The sequence below is a fragment of the Acanthopagrus latus genome, chromosome 7 (genome assembly GCF_904848185.1).
Source record: "Acanthopagrus latus isolate v.2019 chromosome 7, fAcaLat1.1, whole genome shotgun sequence".
Lineage (NCBI taxonomy): Eukaryota > Metazoa > Chordata > Actinopteri > Spariformes > Sparidae > Acanthopagrus > Acanthopagrus latus.
The window spans coordinates 28,923,918-28,949,556 of NC_051045.1; the positions used below are offsets into that span (position 1 = coordinate 28,923,918).

The window sequence follows — 25,639 nt, forward strand, 5'->3', positions numbered from 1 at the left end:
ATATTAGAGAAACACTTCGATGACCCACAGAGTGGATCTGGCTACTTGGCCTGGAGGATAAAGAAGGTTCAGCGCAACACTGCAGCTCAGTCCCGGAGCTACAGTGTTGCGCTGCAGCTCCGGGACTGAGCTGCAGCGTTGCGTTGGAGATCCTCCACCAGCACAACCTATCAAGATAGTCCAAAAAGAAAGAGGGAGGTTCTCTGCATTGATAAGCAGCTGCTTGGTGAGCACTGTCATGAAGCAATATCCTTTTTGAAACATTCAACTGATGAATCAGCAATCAAAGAGAAGATGAGGGCCACATTTCAGTACTGTCAAAAACTGGTTCAAGATCAGTAGTGCTCTTTGACAGTCTTTGATGTCTTCCCACAATTCCTCGACATCACTGGCTTGGTAAGAAACACAGCTTATTTTTATTAAGTGAACTGTCACTCATGGTATACACTTTTAAGCTGCATAAGTATGAAAATGTGTGTTCTTCTGTAAATTGAGCAAAACTGACTTCTAATGTGCACATTGAAGACCTCTTGTCTGTGGAGCATGACCCAGGTGGGTCTAGTTAGCTTGGCTCATTCTTCTCTTTAAAATATCTCAATTACTTGTGATGTGAATGTGCCTGATATTTCTCCTGTTTTTCCCCTCGGGTGGGACAGTGACCTACTCTTGGTTCACCTGCTTCCTACCACCTCCAAAGGCCACAAAAAGAGTGCTAAAATCAGCTCTTGTCAAGCTGTTGACCATGTTGTGAGATATATACAGGTATGCAAATAGAAGTGTGCCTATGCAGTTATTCTGATGATCTGGCTCTTGTGTTGAAGCACATTCGTTATTGGCTTACTTAGTCATTTGAATGTAGCAGCGCTACATTTCATGATTTTCATGATTCTTCTTTACATTTTTTTAAAGATGGGAGCCAGTGTTGAAACGAAAGCTACGTATGTAACTACGGTTCTATGAATCCTGGATGACCGCCAGAGGCGGTGCTTCAGCACTGAATGTCTCCATCTCGCGCACGCACAGGTCGAGTGTTTATACCAACAAAGTTACCTGTGACCCCTGATGATACCGGCTAGCCTATATCTTCCAGTGACATCAGAGGTCATCCAGGATTCATAGAGCCGTTGTTACATGCGTAACTTTAGTTCTATTTCATCCTTACTGACCGCCAGAGTGCTTCAACACTGGATGACCCATAACAATCAAGTCATGAGGAATGCCAATACATAACTCAATGAGAGGAAGCAGTAGAGGTGGGCAACAGGGCCACACCCAGTGGGTGGGGAGTGGCCACATTCACCCGATAGAATCTGGAGAAGGTAGTCAGTGTTGTCCACGATGCTGCAGATGTCCCCCAGGGGCACACTATGCAGAGCCACCCATGATGTAGGGACCACCCTAGTAGAGTGGCACGTCACCCCGAATGGCAGGGGGTGACCACTGTGTTTATACACCTGGGTGATGACATCAACAATCCAATGCGACAGTCGCTGTTTGGAGAGAGCACAGCCTTTCTTAGGACCACCATAGCAGAGGAACAGCTGTTCTGTCCATTTCATGCTTGTGGTCAAAGTTATATACTCTTAGAGCCTGCACAGAGCACAGCAGTCCTAACCCTTCCTCCCCTGCGGGGGGGATAAACTGTGCCAGGTGGATAGGTCGGTTAAGGTTCGACGATGACAGAAACTTAGGAAGGAAAGCCGTATTGACGTAGTGACCCATGAGCCATCCGAGTTCCACCTCAGACATGAGTCACTCACAGAGAGAGCGTGTAGCTCCACAACACGCTTTGCTGAAGTGATGGCAAGGAGAAAAGCAGTCTTAGCCGACACCCACTTCAACTCTGCACCAGGGGCTCAAAAGGAGGCAGACACCATCCAGCACCAGGGGCAGGTCCCATGCTGGAATTCTCTGTGCCTTTGGGGGTCGTAACCTCAAGGCTCCCTTAAGAAAAAGGGACACAAGTCTGTGGCACCCCATGGTGTTGTCATCAACTTGAGCATGTCGAGCATGCCAATCGTACACCCTCAGAGTAGCAGGGGACCGTCCGCCATTCAGGAGTGACCATAGGAACTCCAGAATTTTTGGAACTGTACAGTGCACAGGGTCCTCACTCCTGTCCGAAAACCAGACTGAAAACAGCTGCCACCAGTTCTCATACTGCAACCAGGTAGAAGGCACCCTAGCATTCAGTATGGTATGTTGGACAGTGTCTGATCACTCTGTCAGCAGCAGAGTGGCCAAACCCAGAGCTGCAGGTGATGAGGGTCGGGATGCCAGATCTGGCCCCCTAACTTAGACAAGTGATCCATCCTGTCGGGGAGACGCCACAGTGAGCCGCAGCAGAGCCTGAAACCAAGTCCTCCCTGGCCAAAAGGGGGCTACCAATAGCATCCTGTGGCCCTGTTGGAGGACCCTCTGCAGTATTTGAGGAATCAGAGGGATCCAGTGTTTCCTCCAGTATTTTCTGATACTGTGGCAGGGGGGTCGTTTTGGTCATCATACTGTATTAGTTATACTTATGTCATGGGCTACTTAGGGAATTTCATTTTTTTTTCTCTGGTTATAATGCTCTCACACAGCCATCATGAACTCCCCTTAACTTAGGAGTTATCTAAGTCAGAGTCCTGCAGGGGTGAAAAATAATGTACTGTGTCGGACACAGATGCAGATCGGATCGGACGCCTGGAGAGGCAGGTCATGTTTTACGATTGCCATTTATTTTCAAGGCTTCACTTCTCATTATTAGTGACACAAATGACAAGCATTTATATTTCATATGAGCTCATTTATGCGTGCTTGTGCCCTCCCAGAACTCCCATTGCCCACGCTTACTTACTTTTATTTTTAAAAATTGCGACCGTCCAATTTTCCTTTGGGCGTCGGTATGAATTTATAGCGGGTCGGCTCTGGTACGGAATGTAATTTGTGCTACTGTTGGAAAATGGGTCGGCTGCGGTTCAAAGTATGGCAGGTTCGGGCGGGTGCGGGTTAGCAAAATAAGACCCGTGCAGGACTATAAGGATATAAGAGACCATTTTAATCCTCTGGCTAAATATCAAGCTAATATCCAACATGCTAGTTAACGTCAAGGACTGCGGTGGAAGATGACAGTAAAATATTTCCTTTCTCTAACACTGGATTTATTTATGCCAACAGTTTTACATGAAATCAGATTTTTTTTGTGAACTTCAACTCACCGTACAGTCATAGGCAACTTTTTTGTCATTTTGTAACTAATTCATGGCTGCTTCGGAGCGACACACAGACCCACCATCTATCACTGTGTGTGTGTGTGTGTGTGTGTGTGTGTGCGAGGGGAGGAGCCTCCAAGCACCTGAAGCTCACTGCTCCAGGTCCGAAAACAGCTTCATATTATTATTTTTTTCACTAATACAGCCCTGAATTAGCATTACTAAAGTCATTAAAAGTAAAGAAAACAAAAGAGACTGATTGAAACGTTGGTGTACGTTGGAAAGGCAGAAATATTAATCAATGTATGGGAAACACTGAATTTTTAAGGTGTGGCGGCTTTTATCTTGCTGTTGCAGTGTGCCGCAGTCAATTGCATGTGGCGGAAACCCTGGGATCAGTGGAAAGGTGTAGAGAAGACCGTCTGGCCAATTGTGGGCGAGAGCATCCTGGCCCAGAGGGCTGGCTGGCCTCCTCTGTCAAGAAGAACCAGAGGGGGCAATGGGTCGACTCCTCTATGGCAAAGAGATCCGCCTCTGCCCTGCCGAAGACATCCCACATATTGAGCACCACCTCTGGATGAAACTCCCCCGGTGGGGGGCTTGCAATGTGATAGAAAGTCTGCAGCCCGGTTCCGAATAGAATAGAATATGGCACCCTTGTCCGGGAGGGTGGACAACTCCTGGTTGAGGGCATGGGCTTTTGCCAGGTCACGTATGATGGTCATCTTGATCTGGCCAAAGGCTGGGGTCCGGCATCGGAACTGAAGTTTGTACCCATGGGTCAAGGTGGAAATCACCTAAGGGTCCTTGGTGGAGTCAGCCCAGTAGCTGAGCTGCTGCTGGAAAAAACAGCCGACAAATGGCCCCGGGCTCTCAGTGCCTGGTCCCCTGGCCTCTAGAGGCCCTGGGACGACGGGCAGCATCAAAGGTCAGCAGTTCAGGGGCTCGAAAGCCCTGAAGACCTTGTTGAGCCAGCTGTTGAACCGGTTGCTGAGACCTAAGGTAGCCACTGTGGAGAGTCTATGGCTGAGAGCGGTGCCTAGGGGGAGCTGGAGCACCCCCAGGCCTGCTGGGAGGAGGCATAGTCCTGTGAAGCCCAGAGAGCTGCTGTCGAGTCCGCCTGGCCTGGACTGTGCACTCAAGCGCCTGTACAGCAGCCTACACAAAAATCTCACCAGATTCCTTAGAAAGCAGGTCATGGGGGCTGGGGACTGGGGGCGCGGACACCTGGCATCCAGACTCAGAGCTTCATCAGACGAAACAATGAAAGCCGCTATAGCCCGCTCAACCGCTCGCATGTGGGCCAAGCCGAATTTGGCTGCATCCTGCATGGCTGCCAGGGTCCGGCCATCTGATGTTGCATGAGAGAGGGCTCTAGTATCTCTCCAGCATGAGTGCAAATCCCTCAGGCATTCATCTGACGGAGGCATAGTAAAGGTGGCAGGGGCTGGACCACTGGCGGGAGCCAACTGAGCCTGCAGAACATCCAGGGATGGATATTGTTAGGATTTTATTGATACCGATACTGATACCAATACTTCTTATCGGTACCGATACTTATCAATACTCTTATTGATACTACAACATGTAATTTTGTGTAAAAAAATAAAGACTTGGGAGATGGAACGAACACACTGCCTTCACCAACAGGTGTCGCACAACAAACACGGTTAGCCTTAGTGGATAACACGTCTGCTAACTACAAGGGCAACAGCACCCGCCTATGCTGCCTTCACCAACACAGGAAAACTGCAACAAAAGGCGGGTACAAGTTGTACAAATTACTCACAGATATAACAGTAGTACAGATGTTGGGAGAGGGAGCGAGTACACTGCCTTCACCGACATATAAAACTACAACGGAAAATGGATACAACCAACAGTGTACCGATTGCGCAGACAATAGGTGAAGCGGACAACACTAGCCACTAATCGGGAGAGGGAGCGAGTACACTGGCTTCACCAACACATAAAACTGTAATGGAAAATGGGCACAACCAACTGTGTACCAATTACACAGACACTAGGTCAAGCAGGCAATGCTAACCGCTAGTGCCTGTAACTAAAAGCACAAATGTCGGGAGAGGGAGCGAGTACAACACCTTCACCAAACGTATTTAGCAAAAGAAAGAAATACTCAAAGGAAACATATCACTATGTCTGGTACTCAGCCAGTTATAGAGATGAACCGATGGTGATCCGAAGGGGTGTCCACGGCAAACCACAACAAACCTCTCGTCTCAGCATGTCGCAGCCCTTGGAGGGCAAGCAGCTTGCAGCTCTGACAAGGTTGTCGCAAGGCTACCAGCGACAAAGCAGCAGTGAAGTACACGTTTAGACCAGCTAGAGCTCACTGACATGCATCTACCTGCAAAGCGAGGAGATGAAAAGGAACAGAACCTCTGATGTCACCAGAAGATATAGGCTAGCCGGTATCATCAGGGGTCACAGCTGACTTTGTTGGTATAAACACTCAACACGCACATGCGCGAGATAGAGACATTCAGTGCTGAAGCACCAACTCTGGCGGTCAGTAAGGATGACATAGAACCTTCCTTGCTGGTGTGGAGCTGGGACAACCCTTCCTCCTGTGTGTTCATGAGAAGAGCAGCATCCAATGATACTATGCCACTGATCACAAGTCCATCCCTTGCAAGGCACAGACATCCTTGGCTGCTTTTGATGAGCTCTTCAGGGTTGTACAGTGCGAGCATTTTACTTGCATATGCGCCTAAAAATAGATTGTGCGAGTAGAAAAAATAAAAAGGGCACACACGTGCGAGTACGGATTTCAACCCTTTCATTAGCATTTTGCTCCTAAAATAAATCCATACAAAGTGGATCAAAGTAAAATTTTCGCACATCTGTATACAAATCAACAAGTCATAGCCTACAGCTTCTTTCATTTTTCACACGCCTCCAAAACACAAAACTCTCATGATGACACGTGATGACATGTCAGAAGCACAAGCTGGCAGTCACCGACGTAGTTCATGCAGTGTTAGCAGTCAGATACTCAAGCATAGCAGGAAAGTTGACTGACAGTGAAAAATAAAGAAAATCGAGTCATGTCACTGTCAGCTCATCGCAGGGCCTCTCTGATGAGCAATGTGGGGTTCAGTATCTCGCTCAAGGACACTTCGACATGCAGCTCAGCCTTGCCTGGAGCCGGGATTTGAACCAGCAATCTTCCAGTCACTAGTCGAGTTTAAATCAGATTGTATCAAACTCTTCCCTTGGCTAGAGTTTGAGAACAACCCCATGTTCTGTAAATATTGCAAAGGGCAGAAGCAGGCAGGTAATTCAGCGTTTGTAACTGGAAACCCCCATTTAAAAAAAGACAGCCTCACAAAACACAACCACTCCAAGCGGCACATTGCCTGCATAGACAGTTACATAACAAACAGAACAAACCAGCCTCGACAGTGACCGCAGCCCTGGCGGGTGATGATTTCCAAGCAGGCAATGCTAACCGCTAGTGCCTGTAACTAAAAGCACAAATGTCGGGAGAGGGAGCGAGTACAACACCTTCACCAAACTTATTTAGCAAAAGAAAGAGATACTCAAAGCAAATATATCACTATGTCTGGTACTCAGCCAGTTATAGAGACGAACTGATGGTGATCCGAAGGGGTGTCCACGGCAAACCACAACAAGCCTCCCGTCTCAGCATGTCGCAGCCCTTGGAGGGCAAGCAGCTTGCAGCTCTGACAAGGTTGTCGCAAGGCTACCAGCGACAAAGCAGCAGTGAAGTACACGTTTAGACCAGCTAGAGCTCACTGACATGCATCTACCTGCAAAGCGAGGAGATGAAAAGGAACAGAACCTCTGATGTCACCAGAAGATATAGGCTAGCCGGTATCATCAGGGGTCACAGCTGACTTTGTTGGTATAAACACTCAACACGCACATGCGCGAGATAGAGACATTCAGTGCTGAAGCACCAACTCTGGCGGTCAGTAAGGATGACATAGAACCTTCCTTGCTGGTGTGGAGCTGGGACAACCCTTCCTCCTGTGTGTTCATGAGAAGAGCAGCATCCAATGATACTATGTCACTGATCACAAGACCATCCCTTGCAAGGCACAGACATCCTTGGCTGCTTTTGATGAGCTCTTCAGGGTTGTACAGTGCGAGCATTTTACTTGCATATGCGCCTAAAAATAGATTGTGCGAGTAGAAAAAATAAAAAGGGCACACACGTGCGAGTACGGATTTCAACCCTTTCATTAGCATTTTGCTCCTAAAATAAATCCATACAAAGTGGATCAAAGTAAAATTTTCGCACATCTGTATACAAATCGACAAGTCATAGCCTACAGCTTCTTTCATTTTTCACACGCCTCCAAAACACAAAACTCTCATGATGACACGTGATGACATGTCAGAAGCACAAGCTGGCAGTCACCGACGTAGTTCATGCAGTGTTAGCAGTCAGATACTCAAGCATAGCAGGAAAGTTGACTGACAGTGAAAAATAAAGAAAATCGAGTCATGTCACTGTCAGCTCATCGCAGGGCCTCTCTGATGAGCAATGTGGGGTTCAGTATCTCGCTCAAGGACACTTCGACATGCAGCTCAGCCTTGCCTGGAGCCGGGATTTGAACCAGCAATCTTCCAGTCACTAGTCGAGTTTAAATCAGATTGTATCAAACTCTTCCCTTGGCTAGAGTTTGAGAACAACCCCATGTTCTGTAAATATTGCAAAGGGCAGAAGCAGGCAGGTAATTCAGCGTTTGTAACTGGAAACCCCCATTTAAAAAAAGACAGCCTCACAAAACACAACCACTCCAAGCGGCACATTGCCTGCATAGACAGTTACATAACAAACAGAACAAACCAGCCTCGACAGTGACCGCAGCCCTGGCGGGTGATGATTTCCAAGGTGGAGATAAGGGGGCAGCTCAAGATCAAAATGAACATCAACTACTTCATCGCCAAGGAGGAAGAGCCATTTGTAAAGTTAGCTTGTCTACGCTAGCGGAGCTAATGTTTGCATGCTTGCCAGAATCGGTTTATGTGTAGATATGAATGTAGCTGGCTGGGGAGAGAGGCTAAAGCCCTTCCTCTGCCTACATCCCCCAGAATGCCTTGTGGTTCTGTGGGTATTCTTCCTGTTTTTTTTCTAATGGAGCTCAGTGTAACTGTCGAACGTTCTATCGAATGTATTTTCTATTGATATTGATCACCTGTCTATTGAGAGATCGTTATCATTTTATTGCCCAGCCCTAGTCAGTCATGTTATGTGACTGTATGTGTAGCTTAGTACATGTGTGTACGGCATATAGTATGCCAGGCTATGTATGTTATATTAATATTTGTTGACCCCAGTCCCAGGGAGATAAGCGGCCATTCTGCAACACTGCTTATGGGGATCTAATAAAACTACAAACTATAAACTATAAGCACTTTACAGTGTTCTCATTCATACAGGGGTGCGGAAATGATTGGGCAAGTTGCCGATCTCTTGTAAGAGATCCTCGCTGCTAAGCTGAGAACAGCAAAGCACCTTGCAGTTCTCATCGATGGAGACACTGACATATCAAACACCGAGTGCGAGATTGTCTACATGCGCTTGGTGGAGGGTGGGAAGCCAGTCACTCTCCTCATTGGACAACAGACCCTTGGGCACTCCCATGCCATTGGTAGGTGGTCTCTCTCTAGCAGCTAGATAGTAACCTTCATTTTTGTATAGTTTCATTAATACATAATTGAGTCACTTGCTTGTTTGTTTTAAGGCTACAAAAGTCTTATTGTTTTTGTGTTGTCCTTCAAGGTGTTCTGGATGCAACCAAGGCTGCATTCAATGCAGTTTGCCCAGAGGACAATGGAGGGTCATGGATGAAAAAGCAGATCAGCTTCGGGGCAGATGGTGCCTCAGTGAATATGGGCCACTGTGGAGGAGTGATTGCTCTCCTGCAAAGAGAGGCAGGGGAGTATATTATCGCTATCCACTGCATGCCACATAGGTTTGTAACTGAAAAAATTGGTTATGTGGTAGCAGACATAGATGCACATTTGTCACATGCGTGTGCACACACACAAAATTATTTGTCCGTAAGACAAACAGGCAGACAGACACACCAACTACTTGTGTAACAGAGAGGAGAAGAAGAAGAAGGTGGATAGTTTTTTTTTTACTATATTTTGGCTTTCACAGACTAGAACTGGCAATCCTGACTCTCAGAAGAAAGAACCAATGGTGTGCCAGGTGTATGATCTTCTGCATCTCGTGTGGAAGACCTACCACTTCAGTGGAAAGTCCAAGAGAGAGCTCCATCAACTAGGGCAAGAGCTTGGTTGTGGTTGTCTGCAGGGAACATGCTGGAACCCCCATGTCCACAGGGCCCTCAAAGTGTTCCTGCGACATGGAGCGGACAAGGACCTCGTCACAGACCATGGCTAGTACTCCATTGTTCTGCAGCACATGGAGCACCTGGATGTTGAAGGTTCAGTGGAGGTTCAAGGACCGGCAAAGAAGGTCAGTTTTACACAATACATGAAGCTAAAAAAAATAGGTTTAAGTCAAATGACATTTTAGACTTGAATGACTGGCAGGTGGTGGGGTGGCTAGGAATACAACACTTGTTTTGTATTGATCTACTCACTACTACATAGGTAAGGAGAGGAATGGAGAGTGCACTTTTTTGTGTATTCTGCCATTTTCTCTTTGACATGTTCGAGGAGCTGTCTTCACTCAGCCTGACCCTGCAGAGAAATGACCAGACTAGAAGGACTTAAGTCTAGGGCAAAGTCATGAGGTATGCTGGAGAAGATCCAGTCCATGCTTGTTCAGCATGGAGATGATGATGAGTGCAGATTTGGTGGGCTCCTGAATGATGAGGCTGAAGTCAAGACCCCAGTGCAGGTCCTCAGAGTCTTCAACCATGACACATAGCCAGATGACCAGGGCAGCTTTCTGACCTTTGGTGATGATGGTGTGGCAGACTTGATGAGGCATTTCAGAGAGCCTCATGAGAGGTAAGAATGTATTTTGCACTGCTGTGCCATGTGATGCAAACAATGATGTTTGGGTATTTGCTAACTACATCTGTTAAATCTCTGCAGATCAGGGTGTTACCTGGCGGCTGTTCTGGACAAGTGGCAGGGACTGAAGATCTTGGTCAGTCAAAACTTCAAGGACAAGTCCTACAGTGGCTTGTGGGAGACCATGCTGACCAAGGAGCCATACAGGGAGGATTACAAGGTAAGCAAACACTGCTGAGTGTTTGTATGCTGCAGTGCCCTCCTATTATTGGTGGTTGTAGATGAGATAAGTAAGGCCTATCTTGATCCCCCTAGAACATACTGGAGTTGGTGCAGCTGATGCTGGTGCTGCCCATTTCAGCTGCCCAGTGCGAGAGGGGCTTCTCTGCACAGAACCGCATAAAAAGCTCCAAAAGAAGCAGCCATGCGGTCTCCACCACCAAAGACCTCATGAGGATCACCCTGGAGGGGCCAAGATTTGAGGACTATGATCCAAATCCTGCTGTGGACTGCTGGATAAACTCAGCCAAGCGTGCCAGGTGACCGGACTACAGAAAGATGTGGGACAGGGATGTTCTCTGTGTTTAATTGAGGGTTGCAGTAGGCCTTATGATGGCACTGTGTTTATATGTTTGAGTGCTCAAATGTGTATGTGATTTGAGTGTTAATAATAAGAAATTTAATAGTGCTCCTAAATATTTTCTGTTAGGAGCACCTGTGCTCCTAGAGAAAAAGCTAAGCGTTCAGCTTACTGTACTTTGTTACAGCAATCAAACACACTGCACTCTTATAGCTTCATACCATGCGCACACTCCACATGTTTGGTGATGTTGCTTACCCCAAATTTCCACTGGATACTGTCCGCTGCATTACGGCTCCGATCCGGTTTTGCTCTGCAGTCCGCCATCCAGTCACCCCCACCGGTTGCATTAACTTTAGTCCGCCACGGCGCAGTACGATAGGCAGCTGGCGTCACAAGGCCGAGGAGTTTCCGCGATAATCACATAATCACTGTTGACCGCATTTATAGGTATGTATTTTAGAAGAACTTGTGTTGGTCTCTTTTTAGAGATTTGTGTGCTGGTGTCAACACGAAGTGTTTTATTTTGAAATGTAACCGGATGTTATATTGTTATTTCTGTGACTGACTTCCTGTCTGCTCAGTGCTAAATTCAGCTGACTTGCTGCGTCATGCTCCGGCATCTGCCAGATTTTTATATCTGGTCCTGGTCCTGGTTATGTGTTCAGGAGTATTTGTAATTGCATACTTTCTGTTCTGTTGAAGCTTTATTATTACCTTGTGGTACTAAAAAGAAGGTTGACTCTTTTAACATCTTGTAAAGTCTTCATTTATTTTATTTTTTTTACACAAAATTACATGTTGTAGTATTGATAAGAGTATCGATAAGTATCGTACCAATAAGGAGTATTGGTACCAGTATTGGTATCAATAAAATCCCAACAATATCCATCCCTATATATATGTGAGGACATCTATATACCTGTTAAAAATCTCTTAGCTGGGTTGAGACCTGGTGACACATTGTTATATTACACATCAAACAATTCATTCATGTTTGGAAGAATCTGCATTTATGTTTCCTTCTCATTTATTTAGATGCTTCTCTTTGGCTACTCAGAAGCTGTGATTTTGGTAGACCACATCATAGCTAGAAGTAAGTAAAGTATCTTCTCCTTCAGTCTAACCCTATTCCATCACCACCAATTCCTCCACAACCTGCCAAACAGATGTCACATAAGTGCACACCCAGAGCCCTGCTGCATCCTCCTCCTGTTTAACCCCCTGCTCCTCTGACCTGACCAGGGTCTTCACCTGTCAGAGATGAATTCTATAGGAACCAATAAGTGTCCTTGGATGTGGATGTCAATGCATAGTAGGCCTGCCTAATGCATCCAGGCATTCTGATGTCTGTCTCCAGCCGCTCCCACCTCCTACACCCCATCCTCCTCCCCCTCCCTCTGCTGCTACTATTCACACTTTCATCCCTCCCTGAGGGCCATCAATAATGCAAAGTGGAGCTCCTCAAGGAGTGTATGTACACACACAAAGCGTATATAGACACACAAACAGGCCCAAACACACAGTCTTGAAAATACATACACACATGGAAGGCTCAGTTCAATGTGTGATTTATAGAGGGGCACTGCAAGGGGCTTCTCAAGTGGACGCCAATATCATGCAGGCAGGCACATCTGCAGACATCAATAATTAAGGCAGGGGGTCTAGGGGGTCCCAGGGTTACCCCCATGGGGTGCCCCAGGTGTCAGCAGGATCCCCCCCAGACTGTCACAGTCTTCCACAAGGGACTCTGACAACAAACAGTGCCTCCTCATCGTTGTCTTTTTTTGAAGAAAGGAGCAAATGGGCCTCTCCTGGACATGTGTATTAACAGCAGAGAGGCCAAAGAGCATGTAGCAACATGTGCGAGTCTGCATCCTCGACTAGAGATTTGGTCTTTTCTTGCCATATGTTTCACAAACTCTAAATTGAGCAAAAATAAAAACTTCAAGTAAATGTTTCATGAATCTTGGTGGAAGTTGGAAAATGTGCTGAACGGGTGAAGGAAAGTTTGTCATGGGTAGCGGAAGAGCTTAATCCTGAAATGCAAGATATAATTTGATCAAACAATCTCAAGTCAGATTCCACTTATGCACTTTGAATGTCACGTTGTCCTCATCAACAGATGATCTTCAAGCTCAACTTTTGAACCAATGTGGTCGAGACTTCCTTGAGTCCAAGACATCCATCTGTGTTGTGATACATTTAAAAACTAAAGTTTAAGTGAGTAAGTTGAATGTGAGATTGTTTCATTAGCTGCTGTTATAAGGTCGGGAATGAACTGTTGAGCTGAACAGCAAAACTTAACATTTAAAGGTGCACTCTGTAGTTTTGAGGAAAGACATTTTAATGAGAAACTGTTATGCTAAATAAACTAAATAATCAAACTATCTTTGGTTTCGTCATTGAATAGACTGAATAAACAAACTGACCTTAAAGGACAGCACAACTGACACTGTTTTACTTTGTGTGTGGCGGACCATGCCACATTTCTAGCTTCAAACAGTGTTCTGGGACCTTATTTTCCTATGAGAAGAGCTTGTTTATTCACTCAAGGGAAAAATACTTATTTCTGAGTTTGTATTATTACCTCATTAATATTGTAAATATTAAAATTCTGAGTTTGAATTTCCCTTGAAGATGGCTAATAAGAATAATGTCTAGTTTGTGAGACAATGTGAGACACAGTCCAACATACAGTGAAATTCTTAGGAGGATAGCCCCAGAACATCTTTAACAAGCATATAATTGAAATCAACATCACAACAAATTACAAATGTAACATAACAAATCAATCAAGACACTTGGGACTTGAAACCCCCCATCCAACCACTGTGACCACCCTCTGTCTGAGACTTGTCTCGCTCTTTTTACTAATGCACTAGAGGAAGTTACGCAAGGTAACTACAGTGCAACATCAAATTTAGATGCTTATAGTGCCACTGACCAGGCTGCTGGCTGCTGGGTATAACACATCGTTAGTGAAAACAAGCCAAACAGTGATGTACGTATTGTAGGTTCTTTGTGTGTGTAAAGTTACTGGTTCAGGACCCAAATGGCCTGAGACAAGCAACAGCTCCTCATCCTCTCTGTCTTGGCCTCCAGGCAGAGGTACTACCTAATAACAGCAGCAGAGAGAATTTGTTGTTTGGGTGGTTGTGATTAGGGGTGTCAAATTTCGCGTTAATTGTGATTAATTAATTACAGTCATATTTAGTGTGTTATGGTTTTTAATCGTGTTAATCTAATTTTTAATCTCTAACTTTACTGTTTCTGTATGTGAGTTGTCTTTTTATAAAACCCGTTTTTATGCGTTGGGCTTCTTGTGCTTGAGTTGTTGGGGGTGGAAAACAATGGTCAGTCACACCCCGAAGTAGACGTTGATTGGCTGTGATTGTGTTTGGGATGGTTTAGCATAAGCTGATAGGCTCCCATTGTAGTTGGGAGGGCAAGGTGAGGAGCAGTGAGTCATGGAGAGGAGATGTGAAAATGGAGGAGCATGTGAGAGTTGTCGGTCCAATGAATGGGAAAATTACATTTCACAAATGCCCCGACGGCACCATTGATAAATATAGAGTGATGTGCCTTCTTCATAAGAAGGAGTTTGCTTACCACCAAAGCAGCTCAAGTTTAGCCTAGTACATCAACACAAAGCACCCAATCGCGAGTGCAGCCACAGCTAAAGTTAGCAGCAAAAATGTTAGCAATTTAGCGAGCCATAGCTCTTTGCAAAAGTAAACTCAAGGAGAACACCCTGTTCTTGCCAAGTCGATAGTGATGAACTGCAGGCCTATAAACATAGTGGAAGACGAGGGGTTAACAGAGGTGTTGCAAACTGCGTCCAGTGACCATCGTGCAGGACTACAGTGACAACCAAAATCAGCAATATGTACGACGGCGAAAAGAAAAACAAACTTGAGATTTTGGTGGAGGATTCGCCTAACTTTGTTGCTATAACCGGAGATCACTGGACCTCAGCTGGCAACCACAGCTATTTGGGGGTTACCGGACACTTTATTGATGGTGAATGGAACCTCAACTCGTTTGCACTGACCATCATGAAAACAGAAACCAGGCACTCTGCTGATAAATGCTCCGAACAGTTCCTCAAGTTGGCAAATGACTGGGGAATTGAAAACAAGATATCCATCATTGGTACAGACAGCACAGCAAACATGCTGGCTGCTATGAGAGCCTTTCCATATGAGCACATCGCTTACAATGCTCACATTCTCCAGACGACCATCACAGTCTGCCTTGATAGCAGTGGGTTTGCGGTGTACAAGCAAAGTGACTCACTGCACGGCTAGCTGAGCTAACTACCTTAGGTCAGCTACCGTTGGCACCAATTAGCGGTTTCTCGCAACCGAGAGGCTGTCCAGGCTACGTTGGACCAACAGAACAACCACAGATTGGTCATGCCAACCGAAGCTGACTGGGGAAAACTGCAGAGGCTGGAGGTCCTGCTTGAACCACGCAGGTAAGCCCAAATAAACACCTGTCCATTTTAATGAAATAAACTACTGTCACATATGTAATCCAAAAATGAATGAACATTAAGTAGTTATTTCTAAGGACAATTCAGTTGGAAGTCAGTTACACTTAAATTAAATATCCAGCTAAGTTTATTTTTCAAACTTATCCATCTGTGCAGGTATGTGACTGAGCTGCTGGGTGGTGAGGCCTACGTCTATTGCTCAGTAGTGCTGCCTGCTTTTCGCCTGGACCATGTCATAGACATCACTGATGATGATCCAGCCTACGAGGGGAAGTTCAAGAGTGCCTTCCAGAGGCACGGCAAGCTGTTGCCAACGAGACATGTTTCAAGGTGGCCACAGCACTGGATCCACTTTTCAAGGATTTTAAATGTCATCCAAGACAAAAGAGGGAATAGGGAAAGACTCTAAGAGTCCAATTTATCAAATCAGACTATTTATATAGCACTTTTCACACGTAAGAAATGCAACACAAAGTGCTTCACAAAATAAAACAAAAATGAAATAAAAAAGGCCTACTGCACTTAGTATCATTCATTCATCCACCTGTCCATCTATCCATCTATTCATTCATCCATGCACTCATTCATTCATTCATTCATTCATTCATTCATTCATTCATTCATTCATTCATCCATCCATTCATTCATTCATTCATTCATTCATCCATTCACTCACTCATTCATTCATCCATTCATCCATTCATCCATTCATCCATTCATCCATTCATCCATTCACTCACTCATTCATTCATTTATTCATTCAGGCGTGGACAAGTCTGGAGAACATGCTCCAAGCAGCAGAGCCCAGATGAGCAGCTACTCTCCAGCCCTCCAGTGAGGATGATGAACCAGCTCAGGAGAAGAGGAGGAGCGCTCTCCTGCTGGGGTCCGTCTCTGACTCAGACAAAGATGCAATGGAGTCTGGAGAGCTGCAGCGCTACAGTGCAGAGCCAAGCATCAGTATTGATAACTGTCCACTGCAATAGTGGTATGCTCACTCAGGAGCCTATGAAAAGCAAGTGCCTGGCCTCCCCAGCAACCGCCGTACCTTGTGAGAGACTGTTTATCCTCGCAGACCACAAAGTGCAAAAGAAAAGGGCAGCGACTGGCTGAAGAGGAAGAAATAATAAGCATGAGGTCAGCATAGCTGCTATGTCATCTGTAGCCTACTAGTAGTGATTGCTTTTCTCAGCAATTTGTAGGTGAGATTAAAAAAGAGATTAATTAGATCAATTAATTACAGATCATAATTAATAAATTTCTCATTTTTTAAAATCTCTTGATTAGCACTAGTTACGATCCTCTCAGCCCTCTTCTTGTACCTCCTGGTATAAATGTCTTGTAGTGCTGAGAGTTTACATCTGATGGGGTGTTTTGCTGACTGCAACATCCTCTGCAGAGCCAGTCCCTCTTGGTGATTCTCCTAAACCAGATAGTGATGCTGCCTGTCAGGATGCTTTCTGTGGTGCAGGTATAAAAAGTCTCCTGTAATGCAGACAGTCAGTGCGTTTACATGCACAGCTTAGTTGGATTACAGTCATAGTTCAAGTATGCTACTCAGTCAGACAATTGCAGCTCTCTGAGTATACATGCTGGTGAGAAAATCGAAGTACTGGCCGAAGCATGTCATCCCCCGGTACGCTAGGTGGCGCTGTACCCATTTCAACTAGTGGTAATAGAGCCACCTCCGGCTGACCTCTTTACGTCACCAGCTGCCTCGGCATTCGAGAACAATGCCGTACGAAGAGCGAGGAGAAGCTACATCTTTGTACATTTCATATAGGGCGTACATGATAATTACACAAACTAGATGCACAATGGTGCTCTTGGTTGCGGTTATGTCAGAGGAAAGTTGCTGCCGCCGCCGTCCTTCTACTTCCAGCTCATGGCCCCAGGAAAAATGTTTTGAGCCTACACAGAACGCAAAATCTGATCCGATCCGATGTAAAGTGTATATGCATGAGTAATGCGACTATCAATTAAATAATATAGGTGTTTTAATCCAACTATGAGAAATCCGATCCGGTCTGATTTTAGTCAGACTAAGGTGTATACATGCATCTTAAAAATCCGATAATAGTCAAACTAACCTAGTTATTCGGTTTTCTTGAGTGTCATGTAAATGCACTGACTCTGGTCTCTGAAGCTGCCCACACTGGGCCCTGTTGATCAGAATCAGACGTGGCCACACATGGATAGGTGAACAGGGAGTACAGTGGGGAGCTCCGATGTTGATGGTGCGGATGGATGAAGTGTTGCTGCCTACCTGCACCACTTGTGGTGTGGTAGTTGAAAACCAGGTGCACTGGAGGTATGATATGTCAGAAGTCTGCATTAAATGACTAAAAATAACCAAACCTTTGTTAGTTTGTTGAGTTGTATTCTTACATTGTCAATTTTTTTTCCCAACATATTCAAACCCAAAGTAATCCATAAGTGAGTTTGACTGAGGGATCATTTGTGTTTATTCACCCCAACCAGCTAACAAGGCACTTGGAGGGCTATATAATGTCATCAGTGAGCTCCTGACTAAACACCCGGACAGCTTTGCAGTAGTGGCAGGAGATTTCAACCACACAAGTTTAAAGGCTGTTATTCCCAAGTTCAAGCAAGTTATTGACTTTCAAACCAGAGGAGAGAACATGATGGCATGAAGACAAGTCCCGCTATACACGTGCCGACCCAACTAAAGTACATTGTGCGGGAATAATAGTTCAGGGGCCGCAAATATGCGGCCAGCGGGCCGGATGCGGAGAATATCAAGTTCCTCGGAGTGCAGATCTCAAAAGGACCTAAGCTAAGTAAGAACACCTCAGGGATCAAAAAACGGGCCCAGCAGAGACTGTACTTCCTGAGGATGCTGAAACAAGCCTCTCTCCCCATCAGCATCCTCAGGACTTTCTACAGTGTTCTAACTTATTGTATCTTGACATGGTACTCCAGCTGCAGTATGTCAGACGAAAAAGCCCTGCAGAGAATAGTTAGACGAGCTGAGAGGGTCATCAGAGTTTCCCTCCCCTCTGTCCAAGAACTCTTCCAAAGCCGCTGCAGGAGCAGGGTGTTGAACATCATCAGGGACCCCTCCCACCCTCTCCAAACGTTCTTTGAACTGCTCCCATCAGGAAAACGGTTATGGAGTCGTAAAGGTCAAACTAACAGACTTATCAACAGCTTCCTTCCACAAGCTGTTAGATTGATGAGCTGCTGATCTGGCGCATATGCACCACTACGCTTCATAAGCCCCTAGTCATAGTTTTAGTTTTAAATTTGTCATATTTATATATATTGTGTTATTTATTGTGTCTTCTGTTATTGATCCTAGAGAAACATAATCTCATTTTTGATGTGCTGCTTTGTTAGTACAACAAAATCACAGTAATCAGAATCAGAATCCTTTTTATTGTCATTTATTTTAGCAACATAAAATAGAGTAAAAGTACAAATAGAAAATAAAGCCTTGATTGATTGATTGATTGGTTGATTGGTTGATTGATTGATTGTACATTAGACATCACCTAGCAAGCAATGGCATAATAATATGTAAATTATGTTCCATGCATATCAATGATGAACCTAATAAAGTTTAGCGTTTTAACAAAATATTTATTCTCTTGTACAGTAATTACTGAGGCTGGTTAACTTTAGGGATACTATACAATTTATTGTGATTTGGATAAAATTACCCTTTAAATCTACAGAGGGACACAGTAGAAAACATATTGGAGGAGGAAGGAGAGCACTGACCTTGTGCTGTAACCCAGCACTCACTGTTAAATCATTAATGAATACCCTTGTTGGTGAAGCAGATCACTGGATGAAGAGTAGTAGTTGTTTTGAGGGCAGTGGTTGTCATGGCAACAGTAGTTTCTAGTAAAAATAAGGTTTCCAGGGTAAGTAACACAAATGCATTGACATTCATCACGCAGCCTTCATCATTTATACTTTATTGTCATCCAGTAGATACCGGTGCAGCTGTGGATCCTCTTTGTCTGGTCACTGTCACTCCACAAGTTGTTTCAGTGCTGTCTGGAGCTGAGACACAAAGGGGAGAGGAGATGGCACAAGACGTTAACTGCAGTTCAACATTTTCGAAACTGGCTCATTTGAATTTTTGTCAGAGTTACTGAGAGGATGCAGGGATTACGTAGTTTTGTAGGCTGACCCAGAAGTTCCCTTTACATAAGGCCTGTGGGGTTTTCCAGTTATTGCAGAAAATAAGCTGTGTGAAAAACACAAGTTTATGATGCTTATGTGTTATGTTCAGCAGGATAATCTTCACAGACAAACACCGTTTTTAGGATTTTTGAAGTGTAAATGAAATTGCCAGAGGAAAACATTGCGATACAAACAAACTTCATTGCATTCACATGACTCTAACGACTTCGCCACCATTAAGCTTCCTGTTAGACTATAATAAACAGACTCTACTTTAAATGGATCAATTTACAAGTTGTAAAATTAGACTTAGCTGGATTGTGATAAGTCTGCCTGTAAAGACGGACTAGTGACTAGATGAGTCTCCTTCCGCATAGTGACTTAAAATGACCCAGATAACCTCTCATTTAGACTTGTTTAGCCACTTGTAAGCAACCGTCGATTTAAAAATACATTTATGGTTTTATTTCAAACACAATTGTCAACTGGTTGTCAATGATACAATGTCCAGTTCCATTTGTTGATGACAACTTGATGTGTCTTAAATACAGCATTCAGGATAACATTTTGTGTGTTTTGATACACTGGGAAAAATGACGGGCATTACAGTGAAACATAAAGTGGGCACTCTGGGGCGCTATGGGGTCTAATGGGGGCCAACAAATCAGCAGAGAAACCGCTAATTGGTGCCAACGGTAGCTGACCTAAGGTAGTTAGCTCAGCTAGCCGTGCAGTGAGTAGTCCAGACAGCTCCAAGGGCCATAATGAGACAGGATGGGCTTTGGTTAGCTGGTAGCATGCTAGCTTACTTGCAACACAGTACATAGACATCTAGCTGTAATAATGTTATTTTTTCCTTTTTTGATGATGTTTTCAGATAATTTCTTTCATGAATTCAACCAAAATTCTGGTTTCACCATGTATCTATAATTTCTTGAGGCGGTCGCAGGTTAGAATATGTTGAAAATGTACAAATCCTGCATCTCATCCTCCTCTATGACGATAAGTATATGGTACATCCCTGCCTTTTGATATGGCTGTTTGTAAAAGATATAAATAAGCACTTGTGCCCTCAGATGTGGTTGGACAACGTGCTGTATGAACTTATTTGTTTCAAGCACACCCTTCAGTCTTAAGTATCTGGTCTTAGCCCTGGTGCTTTAAAAGCAGCACTGTGCTGAAATGTCCTTGACCACATCCCTTAATCTTTTCAGAACTGCCCTCTGATCTCCCTGTGGGAATTCTTTGTCAGGAGATATAAAGCTACTTATTATTATCTCTACTCATCACTTGTGGCGATCTAACACAGAACATACAATTCATTGCAATATCAAATGTGTACTTCAAAAGTCATTGAGCTATGAAGCACTGACTTTATGGCCATTAAGGAGTTTGGGGTTAAAGAGAGTCCATTGAAAAGCAGGAGGCACCCTCTCTAAGTGACTAAATGAGAGCTGTACCTCAGTAAAACTGATGAAGTCTGCACATTACTTGTATTGTATGCAAGCCTTGTGCGTGCGTGCACGCGTGTGTGCTTGCATGCGTTCACATCTGCAGAAAGTAGAGAAGAAGAAAGAGAATGAGCCGGCCAGTGAGAAAATGAATGGAGCGAAGGGAGAGAGTGATGGGGAGAGTTAAAAGAAAGAGACTGTCAAAGTCAAACAAATTCAGAGGGATCAATGCACAGACTTCGCCTGGCATATCCAAGGGAGTGCCAGACTCAAAGCTCTTCAAGTCCTCAGTTCAAAGTGGTGACACGTCCATTAGAATTTCTAATTCTCATCGCATCGACAGGCCTACGGCTACAGTACAGGCAGAGGATGGGCTGAGAAGAATCTAGGCCAGCGCTAAGAGCGAAAAAGAGTGAGAGGTTACTGTACTGTGTGCTTTATATTTATTCATTCATATCATTCAAAAATTGCCATTCTGTATCATATGCTTTGTGCTGTTATTTGAAATTAAGATGTAATTCATCTCCATAAGTGTAAATCACTGATATAGTCCTACACATCTTGACTCAAATAATGAACACTATCAAGGATTCATTTATTCTAAAATGTGTTGCAATCAGACATATCATTTAGCAAAACAAGATTTTAAATAAAATCCATGTTAAAATTAGCCAGAGCTCTGTTGCACAATAAAAAAGTGCTACTATCTGTTCAGTAAAACCAAGATTAACCAACAATTTGAATTTAAATAGACTTTAATCAATGTGGAGATGCAACCCAAATGAAAATAAATACAAAAATAAAATCAATCTGCATGCTGTCGGGACTTAGTCAGTACAAAGGAGAGGACAACCATTAATGACTGCTCTGAATTATTTAGCAAACTATTGTTGTTAGCTAGCTAACAGCTAAAATGTTAGTCTTCATGTTGTCTTTCAGCAGTTTCAATGGTCTTGACTTGACAGTCGACAGGCAGGTTATCTGTGGGATTTACAATTTAATCTTCTTAGGCACTTCCCTGTCGGCCAAGCTGCAGACTGTGGCTGAGGGAAGTGCGTGCTAGCTTAGTGCAGCTGTCAGGATCTGCCTGCCACCCAATCAATACTGGTCTTCTTCCTACCTCTCTGTGTCTCCCTCATGCCTCTACCCCCTGCCTTCTCAGCCTCAGCCGTCAGCTTCTCCCGCCAGTGCTGAATCAATGAGTCCTGAAGCTGATTAGCAGGTTCAAGTGCAGGGCATTTCACACAGCCGGAGGACATTTTTACAAATGAACATACTCATAGATCCCATATGACACACAGCAAGTGCAGGAATGCTGTTGATGTCCTGAGGTTCCAAGAATGTAGAGAGCTGTAATTCTGATCCAACCGCATTTTGGTCACCTATTAGTTTACCAACTAATATAATATGATAATGTGTGTTTTGTTTGGTATTGCATGTGTCATGGCTTTGGGCAAAACTGCCTTCAGAAAAATGTTAGACAATAAGATGATGTACAATAGGCATCATTGTGGAAAAAAAATATTTCTCAGCTTTATACCATTCCAAGTTTTTAAAGTTTTATACCATTCCAAATAGTCCAAGCTGTTCTAAAGCATCTCAATTACCCTGATTCATCGGGAACAGCTGTTTTAATCAACTCAACAGGTGAAAAACAGCAGCTCTCTGCAGTTGTTTTGTGGACAGTCATGGCTATCACAAAGGGGCTCACTGATGACCTGTGGCTGCTCACAAGTCAGGAAAGGGCTATAAGGCCTTATCTAAATGTTTTCAAGTTCAGTGGCTACAGTGCTGTATTATTAAAAAATACAAGACGTTCCACACTGTGGAAAATCTCAGAGGATGTAGTCGGAAGCCAAAAGTGACACCTATGCTGGCCAGGAGGATAAGAAAAAGAATCCAAGGATCACCACCAAGGCCAACCTGGTAAATCTGGGCTCTGCTGGTGGCAACGTCTCAAGGCAGACAGTCCAATGGACACTGCACACTGTTGGGTTCCACGGACACAGGCCACTTCTCCAGATCAGGCACACAAAAGCCCACATGGCCTTTGCAAATGCTCATCTGGACAAAGAGGAAAACTTCTGGTCTTCTCTTGTATGGTCAGATGAAACAAAAATTGAATTGCTTGGCCACAATGTTGTATCCTTCATTTGGCGTAAAAAAGGAGAAGTTTTCAACCCTAAGAACACCATCCCCACTGTCAAACATGGTGGTGGGAACCTAATGCTTTGGGGGGTGTTCAGGCAGTCTGCAGAGAAACTTGGCCTTGTGCACCAGTGGACATTTCAGCACGACAGCTACCCAAAACACACAGCAAAAGTGGTGAAGAAATGGTTAGAGGACAAAAACATTAACGTTTTGCAGTGGCCCAGCCAGAGTCCTGACTTGAATCCAATGAAGAATCTGTGGGGGGAGCTAAAGATCAGGGTGATGGCACAGAGACCCTCCAACCTGAAAGAGTTGGAGCTCATCGCTACAGACGAATGGGCAAAAATACCAGTGAGGACATGCTGGCATGAATAATTTCGGGCTTGACTGTACGTTTCATCAACTAATGTAATTAGTCCAATTTGTAATAAGTACAATTTTGATTTTGAGGGATTTAAAGTAACAAGTGTGTGTTCTTGTTGTCACTTTATCCTTCCACTCCAAATTTTCCACTTCATTTATTTGATAACTTTAGTTGCTAGTTACTTTATGAATTGCATGTTGCATCAGAGTCAATATAGTGCATTTTTAAATTAATTTATAACCAATGAAATTAAAAACTCACTGATTCCAATAATTGGCCAAACCAACCCATAGTACACAGCTGAGTTTGAGTTATGCTGCAGCCAATTGGAGCTGAGCTCCCAACGAAGTAGTAAAATCATACAGGATCCACATCGAGCTTTATTGGGGTCTATTCTGGGCTAAGACCCTTCCTCCATCTAAGTTCCAAGTTTGGGGAATGCGTCTGGTAGATTATGTGTAATCCTCTTGACAACCGAGCAACAAATGGACATGGGTGATCACATAACCTTCTTGGCAGAGGTAAACTTAAAATGGATCCATACAGCTTGTCTGACACAATCCAGTTCTCCAGAATCCCCAAGATCCCAAATTGATTTGAAAGATGTTATTTGGACCCTTTTCAAACCAAAATCTTCACTGTAGCTGCTAAAATAAAAGGATTAGCATGCGCCCAGTCTTAAGTGGGTGAGCAAGCTCCACTGCATGGAGGGTATAAATAACAACTATTCAAATAAATGTGGGATTCGGGGCTCCCACAGACTTGGTTTACACCAGACAAGCTGCGTGGAGCCACTTTGTTTAGTTTTTTTTTTTTTTTTTTAGGTTTGAAAAGTCCCTATTCATCTACTTTAGTTGTTTGCCATTTTGCTGTGAAGCTTTAGAAATGTTTTGTGGTCTATACAACTTTACCTAACTTCCCAGTCATTTCATTTAGCATTGTGATTTAGTCATGCATATTTCCAAATGGATTTTAAATTTATCAAATGACTACAAATAAACTGACATGAACTGGGGCCAATGGGGCCCTTAAATGACTCTGGGCTGTGGCCTTGCTTGGCTTGGCTGCTAATACACAGCTCACCTTTAATTCTATTTTCTACAGCTTCTGAATTACATCAAGTTAAAGCTCCATCTAATATGCATAATATATCTGAAAGTTCAGCAAACTTGTTTTCCAAAGCCGATATTAAGGGCAGGAAGACTTCTGGGATTCTACTTGATGCAGATTGAGGCTGTGTGTTACTGCACCTCTGAATAATCACTGATCATAGTGGCATGAATGAAACCCCTCTGATCATCACACAAATACAGATCCAGTAGCACCTCCAAGTGGTCAACCAGATACATAACCAACTGTTCAAATGAGAGGTGTTACACAGCATGAGGAGTGAATCAGTTTTTTCTTGACTTTATGGAAACAGGGTTAATCATCAACTCATTTACTGTGTCCCAGCTGTAAGCCTGGAAAGGAGCCTGTGAGGATATCTATGGAATATATGAGCTTTACACCAGGTGTGTGTTGATAGGATATAGGAGAGAGAGGGTCATTCCCTTTTCCCTACTCACTCTCCTCAAACACTGATCTATTTGAAATGGCTTTGCTTTCTTTTCAGAATCAAATCTTCATACAGATCCCATCACTGTGTGAAAGAGCTTACAACTAGCAGTAATCTAAGGCTTTGATAAAGTCATCCTAACTGAATTTCTGCCCATACTTACCCACATGAGAATCAGTGTGTCAACAGAGAAATCCACTCAGACCATCTGAAGCTGTTTTTGATGGCCTGCACAGTAGCTCATATAAACAGATGGGTGCATGCTAACACAGTAGCTTAGCAGCTACAGTGAAGATTTTATCATAAAAAAGTGTATAAATAAAGTATTTTCAAACCAATTTGGAATCTGAGCTTCTGGACACTTGGCCTATTCCATAAACATGGTTGGAAATGGTCCTGATGCCTTGTGAAAACTATCCAGTGGTTTCATGCTTACAAATGTGAGGTGCTCATATACAGTACATGTAAACTGAACTTGGACCTGAGGTTTCTGAAGAGTGTTTACAGGAAGTGCTAACAGCAAAAGAAGCAAGACTTTTCTTATGCCAGAATGTTGAAAAAAAGGAGGCTATAGGTCAAAAACACAGGTAGAAGTTAAAAACCGAGACATCCAGCAACACTCATCCTCAATAACATTTCATCACTTTTCACCAGACGAGTTGTACAGTGCAGAAAAGACCATTTACCTCAGGGTCAGATGT

The 25,639-nt window shown here is 44.0% G+C and overlaps 1 protein-coding gene across 3 annotated transcripts; it reads left to right on the forward strand.

The window, feature by feature from the left end:
• The first annotated feature begins 208 nt into the window (after positions 1-208).
• On the forward strand, positions 209-16,421 carry LOC119023096 (zinc finger protein 862-like). Of its 3 annotated transcripts, XM_037104760.1 has the most exons (9): positions 209-396; positions 526-552; positions 657-762; positions 8,628-8,839; positions 8,971-9,163; positions 9,355-9,675; positions 10,263-10,401; positions 10,497-10,720; positions 16,024-16,421. In XM_037104760.1, exons 6-9 carry the CDS (start codon positions 9,530-9,532, stop codon positions 16,370-16,372), a joined length of 858 nt encoding a protein of 285 aa, XP_036960655.1. In that variant the 5' UTR covers positions 209-396; positions 526-552; positions 657-762; positions 8,628-8,839; positions 8,971-9,163; positions 9,355-9,529; the 3' UTR covers positions 16,373-16,421. The 3 variants fall into 3 exon arrangements, with proteins under 3 accessions (XP_036960655.1, XP_036960657.1, XP_036960656.1); XM_037104762.1 differs by lacking the exon at positions 16,024-16,421 and adding exons at positions 11,800-11,857; positions 12,007-12,551 and having other exon boundaries at positions 209-762; XM_037104761.1 differs by lacking the exons at positions 209-396; positions 526-552; positions 657-762; positions 8,628-8,839; positions 8,971-9,163 and having other exon boundaries at positions 9,534-10,175.
• The last annotated feature ends 9,218 nt before the right edge of the window (positions 16,422-25,639 follow it).

Excerpts from the sequence above, each read along its gene's own strand:
- LOC119023096 (XM_037104760.1), top strand. The coding sequence starts at position 9,530 with ATGTCCACAGGGCCCTCAAAGTGTTCCTGCGACATGGAGCGGACAAGG. Across the intron at positions 9,676-10,262 it reads TTCAAGGACCGGCAAAGAAG|ATCAGGGTGTTACCTGGCGG; the intron begins GTCAGTTTTACA and ends AAATCTCTGCAG. Across the intron at positions 10,721-16,023 it reads AACTCAGCCAAGCGTGCCAG|GCGTGGACAAGTCTGGAGAA; the intron begins GTGACCGGACTA and ends TTATTCATTCAG.